This window comes from Carassius gibelio, chromosome B13, assembly GCF_023724105.1.
Source record: "Carassius gibelio isolate Cgi1373 ecotype wild population from Czech Republic chromosome B13, carGib1.2-hapl.c, whole genome shotgun sequence".
NCBI lineage: Eukaryota > Metazoa > Chordata > Actinopteri > Cypriniformes > Cyprinidae > Carassius > Carassius gibelio.
Window position 1 is genome coordinate 21,928,285 of NC_068408.1, and position 17,042 is coordinate 21,945,326.

Here is a 17,042-nt window from a genome sequence, read left to right on the forward strand (position 1 = left end):
CTGCCCTGTTTACACACACACACCTTCACATTCATCTCGCTTCACTCCTCCACCCTCCAGCACACACAGACGTCCACCCACTCACGTAACCTTGCTAAAGAGAGGGACAGGTCAGGCGAAGACAGCCCCAGACAACAAGAATTGCTAGTTTGTGTTAGAAACAGCTGAAGCATGAAGAGTTAGGGCTAGGGCTGAAAACTGCTATGTGTTAGCATCAATGTCAGCAGCTGGTGCTCGTCTGTGCATTCATCTCAGGAATTAGATACATTTCCATCAAATCATGGAACACAAGTAGATGAGCATTGCTCATGCAAGAACAACAAAACAGTAAACCATATAACATGTATTTTGTATAAACTACAACATTTTTAAATGGCAATTTATATATATATACAGTACAGACCAAAAGTTTGGAAACATTACTTTTTAATGTTTTTGAAAGAAGTTTCTTCTGCTCATCAAGCCTGAATTTATTTGATAAAAAAAAAAACAGAAAAAAATTTAATATTGTGAAATATTATTACAATTTAAAATAATTGTTTTTAAATTTATTATACTTTAAATTATAATTTATTTCTGTGATGCAAAGCTGAATTTTTAGGATCATTATCACATGATCCTTTAAAAATCATGCTAATATGATGATTCATTATCAAAGTTGGAAACTTTATATTTTTTCAGAACATGTGATACTTTTTAATGATACTGTGATTAATAAAAAGTAAAAAAAAAAAGAAGCTATGTTTTTAAAATATAAATATTTTGCAATAACAATATACACTTCTGGTCAGTAATTTAGGGGTCAGTAATTTTTTTTCTTTCTAATTTTTAAATAAAATCAATACTTTCATTCAGCAAGGATGTGTTAAATTGATATAAAGTGATAGTAAAGAAAATATATTATAAGAATTTTTTTTATTTTTATAAATGCAGTTCTTTTTAACCTTTTATTCATCAAATATATTAGACAGCAGAACTTTTTCCAACACTCATAATAAATCAGAATATGAGAATGGTTTCTAAATGATCATGTGATAGACTGGATGTTACACGTGACACTGAAGGCTGGAGTAATGATGCTGAAAATTCAGCTTTGCATCACAGGAATAAATTATTATTTTAAAGTATATTCAAATAGAAAACTATTATTTTAAGTTGTAATAATATTTCACAATATTACTGTTTTTTCTGTATTTTTGATCAAATAAATGCAGGCTTGATGAGCAGAAGAAACTTCTTTCAAAAACATAAGAAATAGTAATGTTTCCAAACTTTTGGTCTGTACTGTATATATACTGACAGTGTTATTTTAGTATCATTAATATACTTTATAGTATTTATTATTATTTTGTATGATTCTAGTTTTAATTTGAGTAATTTTGCTTTATGCTTTTGTCATATTTGTACTTTTTTCAATACTTGTATCTAATATTTATATTCTATATAATTTCAGTTTTATTTCAAACAACAAAAACAACTGATTAATTTACGTTTTAGTTAATAATAACACCACATAAAAGTATTAATAATAATTTTAAAAAAATCTTACTGGCCCCAAACGTTGGAATGGTAGTGAAAATGTATTTAACCCTGTATTATCAGGTTTGATCATATTCCATCAAATATACAAAGCAGAGCTGTTATTGTCTTTGTGTGTTTTAGTCTTCTCTTTACCAGAGTGAAGCTGGAGGAGGTTTTGCTGGGACCCGCTGCAGCGTTACAGACCTGTGCAGAAATGCTGCAGCTGTGGCAGAGCCGCTATGATCCGACCCGCCTCAGGTAACGTGCTGCATGAACCGTGTGAGAGTGAGTCAGTGTTGTGTGCTGTGATTTCATGCATTCTGCTTTCTGTTTCAGCGAGGAGGATGACACTAGCAGCATACCTCCTGATCCCGGGCCGCTGAGCAAGAAACCCGGCAGCGGCCTCCATCTCACGCTCCCAGACTTCCAGGAGACAGAGACCGGTGTGTATCACGAGTGTGTGTGTGACTGTGTGTGTTTATGTGACTGAGATGCGTGTCGTGTTGTGTCAGGGTCTCAGAGCGCCCCGTCTCTAGCTGTGTCCCGTCTGGAGCAGGCCATGTCAGAGGTGTCAGCCATCAGCTCCGCCCACAGGCACGGCCCCGCCTACATCTGGACCACTCTGGAACGCATCTGGCTGCAAGCGGGTACGGCTTAACTTCTTTTTTGAAAATAGTATTAAAGCCTATTATTTCTGGAACTTTTATTAACATTAACCAGGATTACATATATTATTATATATTTGTGTTATATTTTAGAAAGGCATACATAGCCATTTTTCTGTTCGCTGACATTACTTTTTAGTTGTTGACCTTAATACATTTGGGAAGTCCCTGACGTACTATGATAGTCTTTGGATGTCATTTTTGTGTTATTTATATGCTGCGCTGCATGAAATGTGTTTCCCATGGATCTCATACTGGGTGTTTGTGCCCTCTTGTTCCCATTCCCAGCATTCCTCTGGCATGGGTTAATTTCCTGTCTAAAATGGGACACATCCTGATTCTGTACAACTCAGTGAATGTGAGAGCACAGGCAGAGCAGCCCATTGACATAAAGAATGGGCGTGATGTCACACTGAGAGTTTAAAATAGTGAGGGCCCACCGAACGCATAATATAAAGTATTTTTATATGTATTATGTATTTATTATATAATTCAAAATGTGAAATTTATATTTTTAGATAAAATTAAATTTTTAATTTCATTGTTGTCATGTCTCAGCGTATGTAGTCTTTAAAGAATCAACACAACGCAAAATCTTGCAGCTATGCATGGTTAAATACATGCAATAAAGGCAGCAGGTAATTATTGGAAAGATGACCAAATATTACAATAAAGCCTTCATTGTCTGTAACATTTTGAATGATACACTGCAGCAAAATCAGTGGGACATTTGCAGCTTTCACTCTGAAAATCCCAAAAGTATGAAATGTGTTAATATTTGCGAAATTTTACAGGCAAGAAAGGTCCATTATTTATTGTCCGTAGTGTAGCAATGTCACCTTCAAACCAGTATTATTTTAGTATTAATGAAATACTATTATATTATTTAATAATATTTTGAAATGGCTTTTATTAAAATAAATTATGTTTAAGCTATATTTGTGACCCTGGACCACAAAACCTTGTCTTAAGTGTACATTTTTCAAAATTGAGATTTATGCATAATCTCAATGCTGAATTTTTTTTAATTTTTGCTATATTTACGGTAGGAATGTACATATTATCTTCATGGAACATGATCTTTACTTAATATCCTAATGATTTTTGGCATAAAAGAAAAATTTTGACCAATACAATGTTTTTTTTTTTTTTTTTTTGGTTATTGCTAAAAAATATCCCAGCAACTCAAGACTGGTTTTGTGGTCCAGGGTCACATTTTAGTTTAAGCTTCAGTGATTTGTATTTTTGTAATTTTTGACTGTTTTTCATTTATTTATTTTTTATTAATTTTTTTATTTCAGTACTTAAGCATATTTACTTTAGCTTGTCTCCAAGGCAGCAAAAAGATAAAAACATTCCTATTCCTATTATATATGTGTACTATGCAGTTCAGTCTGAAATCATTTAGAAAAATTCACGACATTACTGTCCAAAAAGACACTATAATGAACATGTTAGCCGTTTCCAAATGTTTATAAACCCTTCTTTCTTGGTGTAGTTGTTCCCTAAATTGTCCTACCAGGGATTCTGTGTAAACAAACACAAACACACAGCAGACAGCAGTTGATATAAACACACATTTGCCGTGGTGAGTCCTGAATGCCAAAGTAGAGCTGCAGATGCTTACACAGCGCTCCGTACATAACCTTATTTAGACATGACCATGAATATCCCTCTGTGAGCATGTGTGTGAAATTTCGGGTGGAGGGGGAGGTCAACATGTATTTACAATTGCAAATGTTGCCAAAGCTGCATTTGAAATCATCTGGACAGAACAAAATGCTACATGCGTGCTATTCAGCTTGTCGGAAATTCTGGAGCACGTTGGTATTCATTGCTGACTCTGAGCGAGTATTAATGCTGGGGCAGCAGATACATATTTGAGAGAGTTTATATTCCAGATGGCTGTGTCACGCCTGTGAAGTCCGAGATGTTTCATAAAGATGAATCATCATGCACTCGATGATTTCAATAAGAGAATCTCACGATATGACAAAGCAGTCGCTGAAAGAGAAGAGTTGTAACTGCAATACTATGATTTTTAGTGCAGTTATGTATCTCATAATGTTGTTTTGTGTTTTGTGGTGTGGTGCCGAGCAGGAGAGTTGTTCATGGCTGACGGGCGGATGAAGGAAGCTCAGTTCTGTGTGCAGGAGGCAGGAACTCTCTTCCCCGCCTCACACTCAGTGCTGCTGCTCAAGGGCCGCGTGGCCGAGCTCAGGGGCAACGACACGGAGGCCAAGAGCCTGTATGATGAAGCTCTCGCCATCAACCCCAGAGGACACCACATACTGCTGCACCTGGTGAGTGACACATGCTGTACATCACACACACACACACACACACACACACACACACGCACATGCACACACACACACACACACACATACACGGACTCACTCACAAACACACACACACAGACACACACATACACGGACTCACTCACAAACACACACACACACACGTGTGGGCACACACACACACACACACACACACACACACATATATATATGTATATATATATATATATACACACACACACATACAGTGAGTAGAATAAGTATTGAACACATCACCATTTTTCACAGTAAATAAATTTCTAAAGGTGCTGCTGACATGCAATATTCACCAGATTATCAATTTTATTATACTTTTGCTATGTACTACTATTTTTGTACATATAAATTCACCTTCATTTCAATTATCAAAAATGGCTTTAGTTCTTGTTTTAGTTGACACTAACAACAGTGGCGTGGGCTCAAGATGTTAGAGTGTGTGTGTGTGTGTGTGTGTGTGCGTGTGTGTGTGTGTGTATAATGTTGCCATTGCAACTAAATTAAATTAATATTAAAGTACTTTAGTTTCTAAAACAAAAATAAAATAACATTGTAACAATAATGACAAAAGCACAAAACTTAAACTAAAATTTAAATTAAAAAATAAAATATTCTGTATATGAAACACAAAAGTCGCTACTATTATAGTAGTATACTATTATAATACTTTGTGTTTTTTGTTTTTTTGTTTTATTTAAAAAAAAAAAAATATTTTTGTAATTTTGTTGTGATTTTGTCATTTTTATTTGTCATTTTATTGTCTTTAATGTATTGCTATTTCAGTGTTAGTAAGGCAGCAATTCAAATTTTCATGTTTTTCATCTAATATTTATATTTTATTTTGTTGGATCTTTATTTAAATTGAGAAAAAAAAATATTTTAGTTTTTGGGAAATCCACATAAGCAGCTTTTATCTACGTGGGGATTTTTTCCGAACTCGTCGTTCCTGAAATGACTGTCTAGTAATTCAAATTGAAATAAAGCTGAAATAAAATACAATACAGATAATAAAAAAAGAGAAATGTTGCCTTGGCAACCATCCAAAATAAATAAGTTTAAACTGAAGTGCTAAAATTGCTAAAACTAAAACTGAAAAACAAACCTAAATTGAAGCAAATATATAAAGAGAGATTTTTTTGTCAAATGTTTTATGTCAAAATGTCAAAAACGAGTAGCAAATTTACTAAAACTAGTAATAAAATATATTATAAGGCAGAGTTTATTCAAAATACTGATAATTACAGACACACTTTAATTTAAGGTTCAATTTTCACTATTAACAAACCATTAATTACAACTTTGTCCTCAGTAAACTCCTAAGTTGCTGCTTATTAATACTGTAGTTAGTAAAGTATGTGTTCAGTTTAGGTGTAGGGCAGGATTAGAGATCGAGGTCATGCAGAATATGTATTAAACAGCCAATATGTTAATAACAGGCATGCTAATAAACTAGTTATTAGTGAGAATTGGTCTCTATACTAAAGTGTAACCATAATTATTGTAAAAGTATATAAATAACACTAAAATAACTGGACTTGAATCCAACAGTCTTAGACTACAATGAAATTCTGGTATTTTTTACTCAATGAATTGTGATCATGTGAGCTTGTGTACAGCCAGTGAGATGTCCTTGCTTCCACTGAAGCTCATGATGTTCTTCTGATCATTCTCAAATCATGTTTGACACAAACTTGCATGCTGCCATCATTAAAGCAAAAGAGAGACGAACCAGATATCAAGAGATTATAAATTCATATTAATGAATATTTCATGGTAGTCAGTCAGCGTGAAAAATCTTTGAAGACCACTGGTGTCTGGGGATATGGAGATTGAGTCATTGCATATGCAATTTACTGTACATACATACAATACAGTACGTACATCTTCACAACCCACAGTGATGTGTGCTAACATTAGCTCTGCCTCCACTCTCTGCTCTCATTGTGACTGTATAATGTCAGGCCCTTCATTACTCATCTTCACAGGAGTAACCGGAGTGATGCTGGGCCATTTTCTCCCTATATCTGGCCAATCAGAGCACACATCCCCGCTATTTTTGGACAAAAGACGTACAATATCAATTCCCTGAGCTGATGAGAACTAATTCTGAGCTGGCTGGTGATGCCCTGCATAGGCACACACACACACACACACACACACACACACACCGCTGGTCTTCATCAGAGCATCACAGCACTGATTTCTCAGGATTAAGCAGATATTATTGAACTGAGGAGGAATTCATCAGCTGGATACAATGAGGAGAGGTTAAACATTTCTGCTCTTCGTGACACCTGCGACTAAAGCAGCAGCGCTCTCATTACTTCTGTCCTTCCTCTGAGACAATTTATTTCCGAGCCTTTCCAAAACTGGAAAATGATGACAATTTACTCACACGCTGTTCCGAGACCATGTAAATCTCATGGAAACATTTCCCAGTCACCTTAAAGTTGTGATGTAATTAAAGTAGAGACAGATCTTTACTTCCATATTGTGATGGGCATTATTATTATTATTATTATTATTTAAAAAGATTATTGAAAAAGAAAAACAAGTAGGGCGGGGCTTGATTAAATCAGTTGATTGTTGATTGGATAGAGGCAGATCTGAATGTGAGCTTACAGTCGATTGTAAGAAAGGGGCGGAGTTTAAGTGGACTAATGCGGTATATGTCACCAAAGATACATTTTAATGGATCATATTATGATACTGTGATTTAACATTACAAGATCAAATAAAAAAATAAAAAAATAGAGACCATTGTGAATAATTTACAAAAATACAAAATAGCATGCATTCATGCAGACTTTAAAATTGCAGTAATGCAAATGAAAATCAATCTTTTTAGTATCTAATATTAATTCAGGTGATGCATCTAGATGTTTTCCTTTTTTTTAATTCCCATTTATTCTAATTAGAGATTTAATTACAGTATTTTGTAATACCTGAAGAAAGCTATCTGTTATAATTCTTTTTAGTTAGTCTAACCAGTCCAAAGTACAACCAATTCTACCACAATGTAAAATAATTTAAATTGTATTTTTTTAAAGAATTAATAAAAAATAAAAAAATTAGCATTATACTAATAATAATGACTTGTCATTATGTTACATAGAGGGGCATCGTTAAAATTAATAAATATAAAAAGTGGTACTACAAATAGACATTAAGTTTTCAGATTCACACACCCAAATAAATATATATATTTTCCCTTTATTTCATTAAACACAAAAAGATTTAGCCAAAATATGGGAGAGGCTTCAAACACTGATCCCCATGAGCCAACAGCTCCTGTATGTACCACTGCGCCATAAAAGAACACCATCGTCAGTTTTGAGGAGCGTCTCCTTTAAATAAGGGTGGGAGATGGCAGGGTGCAGCTGAGGACAGAGGAGAGCAGTTCAGTTCGGCCCATTTTTATACAACTCATTTGGTCACGTCATGAAATCTCACACTTACAGCATATATGAATCTGTGTCTGTGGGATCCACATGGACGTGTGTTTGAGTCATTGCTCAGGGCACCTGGTTGGGTATTTTTCATGTCAAATGAGGTGAGTCAAACATGTCATATGAGTTTAGTGACTCAGCAGCTCATTTGGTTCTATTTCTGCCTATACATGTGCTTTTTCATATCTCTGGGTCTTTTCTCTGTTTTTTATGACTCTTTCCCTCCCTCTTTCTGTCTCTCTTCCATTGGCCTGTCAGTTGATTAGAGAATGCAAATTCATTGTTTATAACACTTCACTCCTTCTCAGACCTTTATGGGATGCCTAGCAACCAGGCAATTGTATCATACAGTGCAAGAGAGCTGATAATGAGACATAGAAGCAGTGTTAAGGCCATTTCAAATGAGACGTGGCATGCATTAAAATCAGTCAAGGCAGAGCACACTTCACGCTTGCACAGGCTGATGTTGCTTTGGTCATCATGCATTTGCACCAAGTGCTAGGATTGCTAGGATCCTTTAGGATGCATTATTGTATTTTATACTTTGGAAACCACTTGGTTTGTTTGCACATTCATTCCCAAACTCACAAGCCAACAAAAAAAAATCTAATCTAATAGCTTTGTTTTTGTTGGAATAATATTTGCAGTTTAAAATGCATTTTTAAAAGGGTTTACAGTTTGCCGCAGGTTTTTTTTTTTTTTTTTTTTTTTTTGTAGGGATGCTTTGCACAATTTGGCCAAAAAGGTTGTGATAATAACTATAAAACAACAACAACTATTATTATGCAAAGTAACAAATATGAGTACTGTAATAATATTAGTGTAAATTAAAAAGTGTATTTAGAAAATTTTACAGGCAAAAAAATACAATTTGGTGAAATTACAAGTCTAATATTTATGTTTTTAATTTCTTAATTTTCAAATGGGAGAGGGGGATCTAACTGAGATTGGGATCAAATTTGTGATTTAAAATGTATTTTTAAAGAGCTCCAGGTTGCTTTGTTTTTTTTTTAGGTCTGCACAATTTGGCCACAAAATCTATTTATATTATGTCAAAATAATAATAATATGCAATATTAAACAAATGAAAAAAATATTTTTTCATATTTCAATGTACAATGAAAAATATAAATGATATAAAAAAAATCTTAGTTTGATACTTCTGAGAAGTTATGCAGGATATCAAAGAAAATACCTTTAATAAAGGTAAATACAACATAAATTGGGAGTCAAAATTCAGTCACACTACTTAACAAACAAGAACGGACACAGACTAAGAGAAAACAGAATTTTTTGGGGAGGAACTGATGAGATAATCAAACATAGGTGAACAAAATTATAATTAGGAGTAAAGAACTGATGAGATAATCAAACATAGGTGAACAAAATTATAATTAGGAGTAAAACTAGGTCACAGGCAAACAGGTGAACTGAAAAAAAAAGAGAAAATAGAACTAGAACTAAAAATAACCCTAACATAACTCCCCCCTCCTGGAAGGTGTGTCTCGTACCATAACAGTACCATTGGGGAGGGAGGGTGGGCTCCCTGGAGGCTGGTGCAGGACAGGAACAGGGTGGAGACAAGGAGCGCCTCCAGGTTAGGGATCTCCGGTAGCCATGGCGGATTCTCCGTGGCCTTGACTGGCTCGGTCACGGGTACAGTATATGGCCCTCCAAAAAATAATTATTGGGGAAATCTAGGAATCCTGTGGGGATTCTCTGGAGGAGCGGGGCTGGCTAACACTGGGTGATCAGGAGAAGATGGAGGGCTGGACGGGACCAGCGGAAGCAAAAGAGACTCCGGAGATGATGGAGGGCTGGGGGACCAGCTGAGGCGAAGTAGACTCAGGGAAGTGCCCTAGAGCAGATTGCATAGCAGTGGTGTATCTGTGTTTGTCTTCTTGAAAACACATGAATTAGTGTATTGTGTGTGTGTGTGTGTATTGTCTGTCTAGTAGCTGACACTTGATCAGCTACGATGACACATATCATCGTAGCTGGTCCCAGCTGGATGGCATCAGTATCCCGTTGGATTACACAGATACAGGCCTGTGACACTACATCAGTTCAAGTGGCACATCTACATCACTACATAAAACTGAGCTCTTTTATGTCCACATGTCTGAGCATCAAGTCCATTTCCACTGTAAAACCACCAGCTTGTGCTTGTGCTTTGCTGTTCAGTCCTCCAGGCAGAATCACCAGTGCAGCCTCTTGCTGAGCTGAGATTGGTCCACTTGCCTGTCAGTCAGTGTATTCCTGCAGCTGTGTTATGATCGTTCTTTCAAAACATGCTCTGCCTGTGGCTGCTTCTTTCATTTGTGTATGTAAAAGCCTCATTTCCTGCCTCGCTTTTCCCTCCTCGCTTTTTCTGCCCAGCCGAGTCATTCTCCTCTCTGATGTGCTTTTGAAGTGCCTGCATAATCAGCAGTCATGTGCTGCCACCCAGAAATACAACTCTGCACTGGTGTGTGTATGTGTGCTGAAAGAGGGAACGATGAAATGTAATTGCAATGAGTAAATCATGCTGTTGTTTGCAGGATTAGGGAAAGTAACACAATTTAACTCTAGGCACACACACCAACATATACTGCTGTTCTAAACACACTTTTCATGCCATTCCATTAATTTACAATATAAATTATTATTTCAGATTCAAGAAGCTTTATTGGCACGGGGGAAAAGGCTTCACATTGCCAAAGCATTAGTAAATATGCACATGCACTTTTACAAACAGAGTGCAGTCCATGATTTATTATAAATGGTTTTAGTTCATTTTCCAGGAAATGAAGACTGTACATTTTATAAGTGTAAAAGTAAGCTGCAAGGATGTTTGTACGTGCACTGTATGTGTAGGCCTCAAAAAAAAAAAAGAAAGAAAGAAATTGCAGTAAAGTAATACAAACATTTTTTTATGAATTAATAACAATTGATTTTTCTTTCCCTTCAGTTGAACCTTCTTTTAAAAAAGACTCTTTTACACAAGTTTACAACTAAATATTTAATAGTTTAAATTTGTTTAGTTTTTGGGCCCTGTCAAAGTGCAAGTTTTTGAAAACAAACCATGGCTTTGTGAATCCTGTGACGTCATATGCATGCATTTTATGTGTTCAGCCTATAGCAATGCATAAGTTTGCAACTAAATATTGAATAGTTTAAATTTGGCTATTTGTGTGTTTTTGGGCCCTGAAGACACAAACATTTAAAAATAGGCCTCAAAGTGCAAGTTTTTGAAAACAAACCATGGAATTGTGAATCCTGTGACGTCATATGCATGCATTTTATGTGTTCAGCTTATAGGAATGCATAGGTTTGCAGGGGCATAGTGTTGCTTTATACAAAGTGACATCTCCAACTATTGGCCTGACATGAATACAGCATTTTTTATTTTGTTGTGACAGTTGCATGGTAGTTTACATGGCAATGTTAATGTGTTTGGTCTTGACAGAATAGATCTGCTATGCTCAGCTAGTGCTGAGACTTGCTACTTCCAGCACATACACAGACATGCTGCTGTGAGCATGTAAGAAATACTGCTGCTGCACATACAGTGTAACATACATGAAATTACCTGTTGCAGATCTAGACAGGTGGAGCTGGGGAAGGTGAAGGGATTTCTAAAGCGCTCTATTACTGCTACAGCAAGCACTAGCCAAGTATTTGAATATTGAGCAGCAAGCTAATAGGCTGCTGATGTGAAAAAGAAAACAATCGGCCATCCCTTGTGAATGATGATGTAATTATATCAGAATGATTCAGAACCTATTGGCCTGTGACTTCTAGAGTTTCATGACAGAAGTTTGCATCCTTTTTTGTGGATCTGTGTGAATGGAGATATTTATGACAATGTTGTCATCTGCTTGCGAAACTTTTGCAAAAAATGCGAAGACATTGTTTTCACATTTGTGCTTGGTGTGAACAGGTCTTAACACTTTACACTTTACGTATAGAGTTATGTGTTACATCTGCACACCATCACAAACTCCCCACGCTCATGTTTTCCTTGCCCACAAAACAATTAAAATGTTCATTTCTGTAAAAATTCGTTGTTACACAACAGAAAAAAGTAAGCTTTCTCCCTCTCTTCCTGTCTGCAGGGGAAGTTGTTAGTGCGCACAGGCCGCATGGGTCTCGGGGAGAAGATGCTGAGGGATGCGATACAGGTGGAGAACACAGCACACGAGGCCTGGAGCAGTCTAGGGGAGGCGCTGCAGAGCAGAGGCAGTGCACAGGCTCCCGACTGCTTCCTCACCGCACTGGAGCTGGAGTCCAGCTGCCCCATACGGCCCTTCAGCATCATCCCACGAGAACTCTGACATATCTCTCACACTCATACACGTGTGTATGAATGACAGGAGCGAATGCTGGTCTTCAATCACTTTAACGACACATACTGTATCACAATAACTTTGAACATTTAGGCTTTTTACTCTAATGAAATGGAATGATCTAAAGGTGTGGTCACATAAGTGAAATATCTGCAAAATTTAAGGGATAAAAACAGTCTGTTGTCAATAGAGATGTATAAAGCATTGATCACCCAGATATTTTTTTCAAAACAAACTCAATTTTCACATGACCAACTCAAATGTGAGTGGAAACTGGGTAGGGAACTTTTTCGACTCTTTTTCCAGTTATGAAAATAACTGGATTTCGCCTGCAAAATTTCACAAAGCAACTGTAAATGTGAACACTCATTGAACACATTTATTCAGTAGCTAAAGGCACAATCACATTAGCTAATTTTAATGGCCATAAAAAGTCCATTGTGAATTGTGTATGAAGCACTGTTCACCCAGGAATTACCTTTCAAACCAGTCAGCTTTCCATTGCTTGATGTGGTGAATTCACATGAAAAACTTGAATCTGAAGAGAAATCTGCATATGGGTTGTTTTTGCCGTGGTATAAAATTCTTACATTTCTATTAAAATGCCTATGAATTTAAACCAGCAACAGTAAGTGTGACCTTAAACACAATGTCACTTTCAAACCAAGCAGCTTTCTGTTTGTCAACACAGCATGTTTGCATGATCAAATTGAACAAAAGTATAATACGCATAGGTAACTTTTTTAGTGTTTTTTTTTCATGAACCTTCCAGTCAAACTTCCAATTGGATTTCTATTATAATAACTGGATTTAGCAAACCCTCTTTAAGCATAAGAGAAAAGTACTCTCAGGAATCACTGAAGATGCACAGCGAATGTTTTTATTTTTAATTAAAAAATTTTTATTTTTACAATTTATGGGAGAAGATAATTTAAATTAATAACGCAACATGATTTACTAAGGTATGTGTTAGTGAATTTCCTGCTTTCATTTGCGGCATTATTTAACGCCCCACAAAAGCATTTTGCTGTGATTGTTGCTGCCAGTAGGAGGCACTGCAGAGAATAGCGCGTGAAGTAGAAGGGAGCACTTTTGAAATGCCAGCGGATTAGCATCGGCTCAGCTTGTTTACGATTTTATGCTAATTTTTCTGCTCTTGGTAGATTGCTTTGGTGATTGTGGAAATAAAGCGTTGCGTCTGTGTTCTTCATTTACAACATTTTCAGTAAATCACTTACAGAATTTTCCACTCCCATTTGTGCTTTTTCCTGTGCTAATTTGCCTTGTTTAGTAAATCTGGCCTTCAGTCTTTTGGAAGCTAACCAAATAGCTAACATGTTTTGCAGCTCCTTTAAGCGTAATGAAAAACATATAAGCCCAGGGTTATGTGTAGTGTAAAAAGTCTTTATTATTATATAATACACTGTACACACAGCACTAAAATAGCGCCGCCCTTGTGACCAAAATATAAACACAACACAGAATGACTGAACACAACTCATTTTCTTTCTACCTGCAAACATTTTTGAAAATATGCTGCAACATATTCAGATACCGAGTCTTGTTTCTCAGGGACAAAGCTGTTGAATTCTTGACTCTTTAAATTCTTTAGTATTTATAAACCTAATAATCTTCTGTACTGTACGTTGTTTAAAAATTCTTCTCATAAAGAGTTATTTTGCAATCCCAGTTTCTCTTGTTTTCATTGCATATCAGTTCCAGTCCTGTAGCTCCCACCCTTAAGATCTTATGTAATGTTTCCAGTGCTGCTGGTGAAAGCCTCGGTCTTCTTTCTCTTTCCATGGTTTCTATGGTTGCTTAGCAGCCGAGCCTTATGTTTGAGTTTCTGGGGAGGCTGTTGGATCTTCAGCACGTGGGTCTAAAGCCTCATGGAAAACAGCGCTGTGCTATTTTAGCTTCTTCTTTTTGATGATGGGATCAAGATGTTAATTAGGGAGAGCACTGAACGAACGCATAGACCACTGAGTTGAGTTATGTAAGCGTTATAAGTGGGATTCTTGTTTACTTGCACACATCTACAGTATACTGTACATGCATATGTTTCTGCTGGCTCAGATGAACAAGTGTTGTTTAAATTAGATTTCTGTCATCCTCCCATTTCGATTGTTTGAAACCGGTCCTCTGGCTTCTCTGTTTGTTTTGATATGTGGAAGTGCTTCAAAACAATACAATTTTATAGAGCTTTGTTTGTTCACTACTGCTTCTGCAGAACAATATATGTGTTTCACAACAGGTCCTATTAAATGGGTCAATGGCATGATGATTCTGTCTGTTATAAATACATTCGTATACAATTCAAAACTTACATCCACACCCATGTTGAGAGTTTAATCTGAAATTATGAATTTGAGCATTTCATGACATGGAAGAGTTTGTGCAGGCTTTCTAATGCTAAAACCCGATTTAAAAGAAAAATGTGACAAAATGCCCATGCTTTATGTAAATATTTAATTAAATAATTGACCGTTATACCACCTGATTTTTTTTGTTAAAGATTGCATTGCTAGAATATTTTATTAGTACGTACCCAATTGTTAAAAATGTGTTCAGAGATTTATACAAATAACATGATGGGGTACATAATAACATGATATTGGCTAATGTTGGCTAATTTAACATATTTTGTCATTAAGTATTTATTTATTTATACTCTTTCTGTTAGCGGTTGTGTCCTGCAGTCAGTGTGGCAGTGGTGATGTATGGTATTATTTGGAGAGGTTCTGACCAACGCTATCTCACGACCAATTCGTACGTATTTTAAGAGGTGGCTTATTCGTACGAATTTGTACGACCTCACTCGTACGATTTTATACGACCCCAGTGACGGTTAGGTTTAGGGGCGGTGTTAGGTGTAGGTCATTCGTACAAATTCATACGAATTGCGCAACTTGTAAAATACGTACGATTTGGCAAAAATTGAATGAATTTGTACGAGTGTGGTCGTACGAATAAGCCACCCAATGAAAAATGTACGAATTGCCATGAGATCGAGTTGGTTCTGACTGATAAAGTCAAGCTATTTATCTCCTAGCATTATGATTATCCTGAGCAAGTCAGCCGAGTGATCCCAGCATCCCTTCACATAACAATGTTCCTGTATGGCTCACACAGGAGAGCTGGGCTCATTATGGTGCATGCATTTTGAAAGAAAATCAAAAGATTAGATGGAGGCATTTGAAGTTGAAGACTGACCTTTGGGAATTCCTTAGTTAATCGATTAATGGAGCAAAACAACAGTGTTCTGGAAATAAAACTCCCGATCATGTTCTCCATAGAGAAATAGATTAAGTACAAACATTTTAGGACAGAAGTACCATGAGCTCTGAAATTGTTAAAGGGATAGTTTACCCACAAATGAAAATTCTGTCTTCTTTAATCCCCCTCTTGTCATTTCAAACCTGTATGACTTCCTTCTTCAACTGAACATAAAAGATGTCGCCACCAGTTTTAATTTCCAAGAACTTCTATTTTATTTTTGAGTTGCACAGAAGAACGTCGTACAGGTTCGGAATGACATGAGGATTCAGAAATTTTTCATTTTTGGCTGGAGTATCAATGTGCCTTCACTTTTCTTTAAGCAAGCATTTCTTATTTATGGACTTTGCTTTGTGCCAAAGTCATGCTGGAGTAAAAAAGGGTCTTCCTCAAACCGTTCCCACAAACTCGAAAACATGGTAAAAAGAAGTAAAATACTTAAAATACATTTATTTCATACTAAGTATAGTTCAAATCTATTACTGAAATATCGCTCAAGACTTGAGTAATACTTGTGTACAATGCACATTCTGTGTATCATGATCACTGATGAAGATCATGGTAATGTTTTTGAGGGCATCAGCACATGCAGGTCACTAAAACATGTTTTTACTGTTTAATTAAAGTACTGACAGTTTTATAATAGTGTTCTTTTTAAACCATAAAAAAAAAAACTTTATATTTGCGACCCTATTTTCTTCTAATTTTTTATTTAGTATAAGTTGATGCACTAAAATAGCTTAAACGGAAATACAATTAATATAAATGTAAGAAAAGAGACAAATTTAGATGTTTATGAACTAAACTAAAAAAATTAAATGAAAAAGTAAATATAAAAGTAAAAATTAAAAAATATTAATTTAAACCATAAAAGTGTCTCTAATTATAAAATAACACAATCTGACCAAACAATTGTGGAGCAGATTTCAGAATGAATAATTTTTTATTCATCTAAAACTGCGTTTTCAAGGTTGTAACCTTGTATTCACCCTCACATTCGGAGAGCTCAATCATTTGTTGTTCTCGGTATGGACAAAATAAGCTGTTACACAGTTTGTGCCGTTCATATTTCAGAAACAAAAACACCACTCCCTGCTGTCCTGATCCCATACCATCCTTTTTAAAGAATTATGAGTCATATAATAGACCTTCGGTGTAGTACCAGCACCTGACCATTGCAGTGTAAAATGATACAAGGCCTCCAACCACTTTTGTCTTGTGTGATATTGACTCTGAACCTGACCCTGTTAGAAAAGACTTGTGACTGCATGAAGCCTCTTTCACGTTCTATTTTGGGAAGAATGGAAATGGTCACAATCTTAGCGGCGCAATAACACTTACTCACTTATCTTGGGGTTATACAATTTTGTACTTTTGACTTTGTGCAGTTGTTGATTTGACACCAATAGTTTTGGTTTCCTTTACTGCTTTTATAAAACAGTATATATGAGCATTATCTCAAGTAGC

At 35.9% G+C, this 17,042-nt stretch overlaps 1 protein-coding gene and 1 long non-coding RNA gene across 2 annotated transcripts in view; both read left to right on the forward strand.

Annotated features, from left to right (window-relative positions):
- The window catches only part of LOC127970149 (tetratricopeptide repeat protein 7A), a 34,167-nt gene extending 20,184 nt beyond the window's left edge, over positions 1-13,983 (forward strand). Inside the window, exons 16-20 of the mRNA XM_052572436.1 lie at positions 1,663-1,779; positions 1,858-1,964; positions 2,034-2,168; positions 4,287-4,489; positions 12,069-13,983. Of these exons, the coding sequence (XP_052428396.1) occupies positions 1,663-1,779; positions 1,858-1,964; positions 2,034-2,168; positions 4,287-4,489; positions 12,069-12,287 (781 nt within the window). The 3' untranslated portion in view covers positions 12,288-13,983. The remainder of the gene's footprint in view (positions 1-1,662; positions 1,780-1,857; positions 1,965-2,033; positions 2,169-4,286; positions 4,490-12,068) is intronic.
- LOC127970152 (uncharacterized) lies at positions 5,605-10,852 on the forward strand. The gene is made up of 2 exons (XR_008156538.1): positions 5,605-9,297; positions 9,350-10,852. It is a non-coding gene; the product is annotated as an uncharacterized LOC127970152 (long non-coding RNA).
- Positions 13,984-17,042: the final 3,059 nt, after the last annotated feature.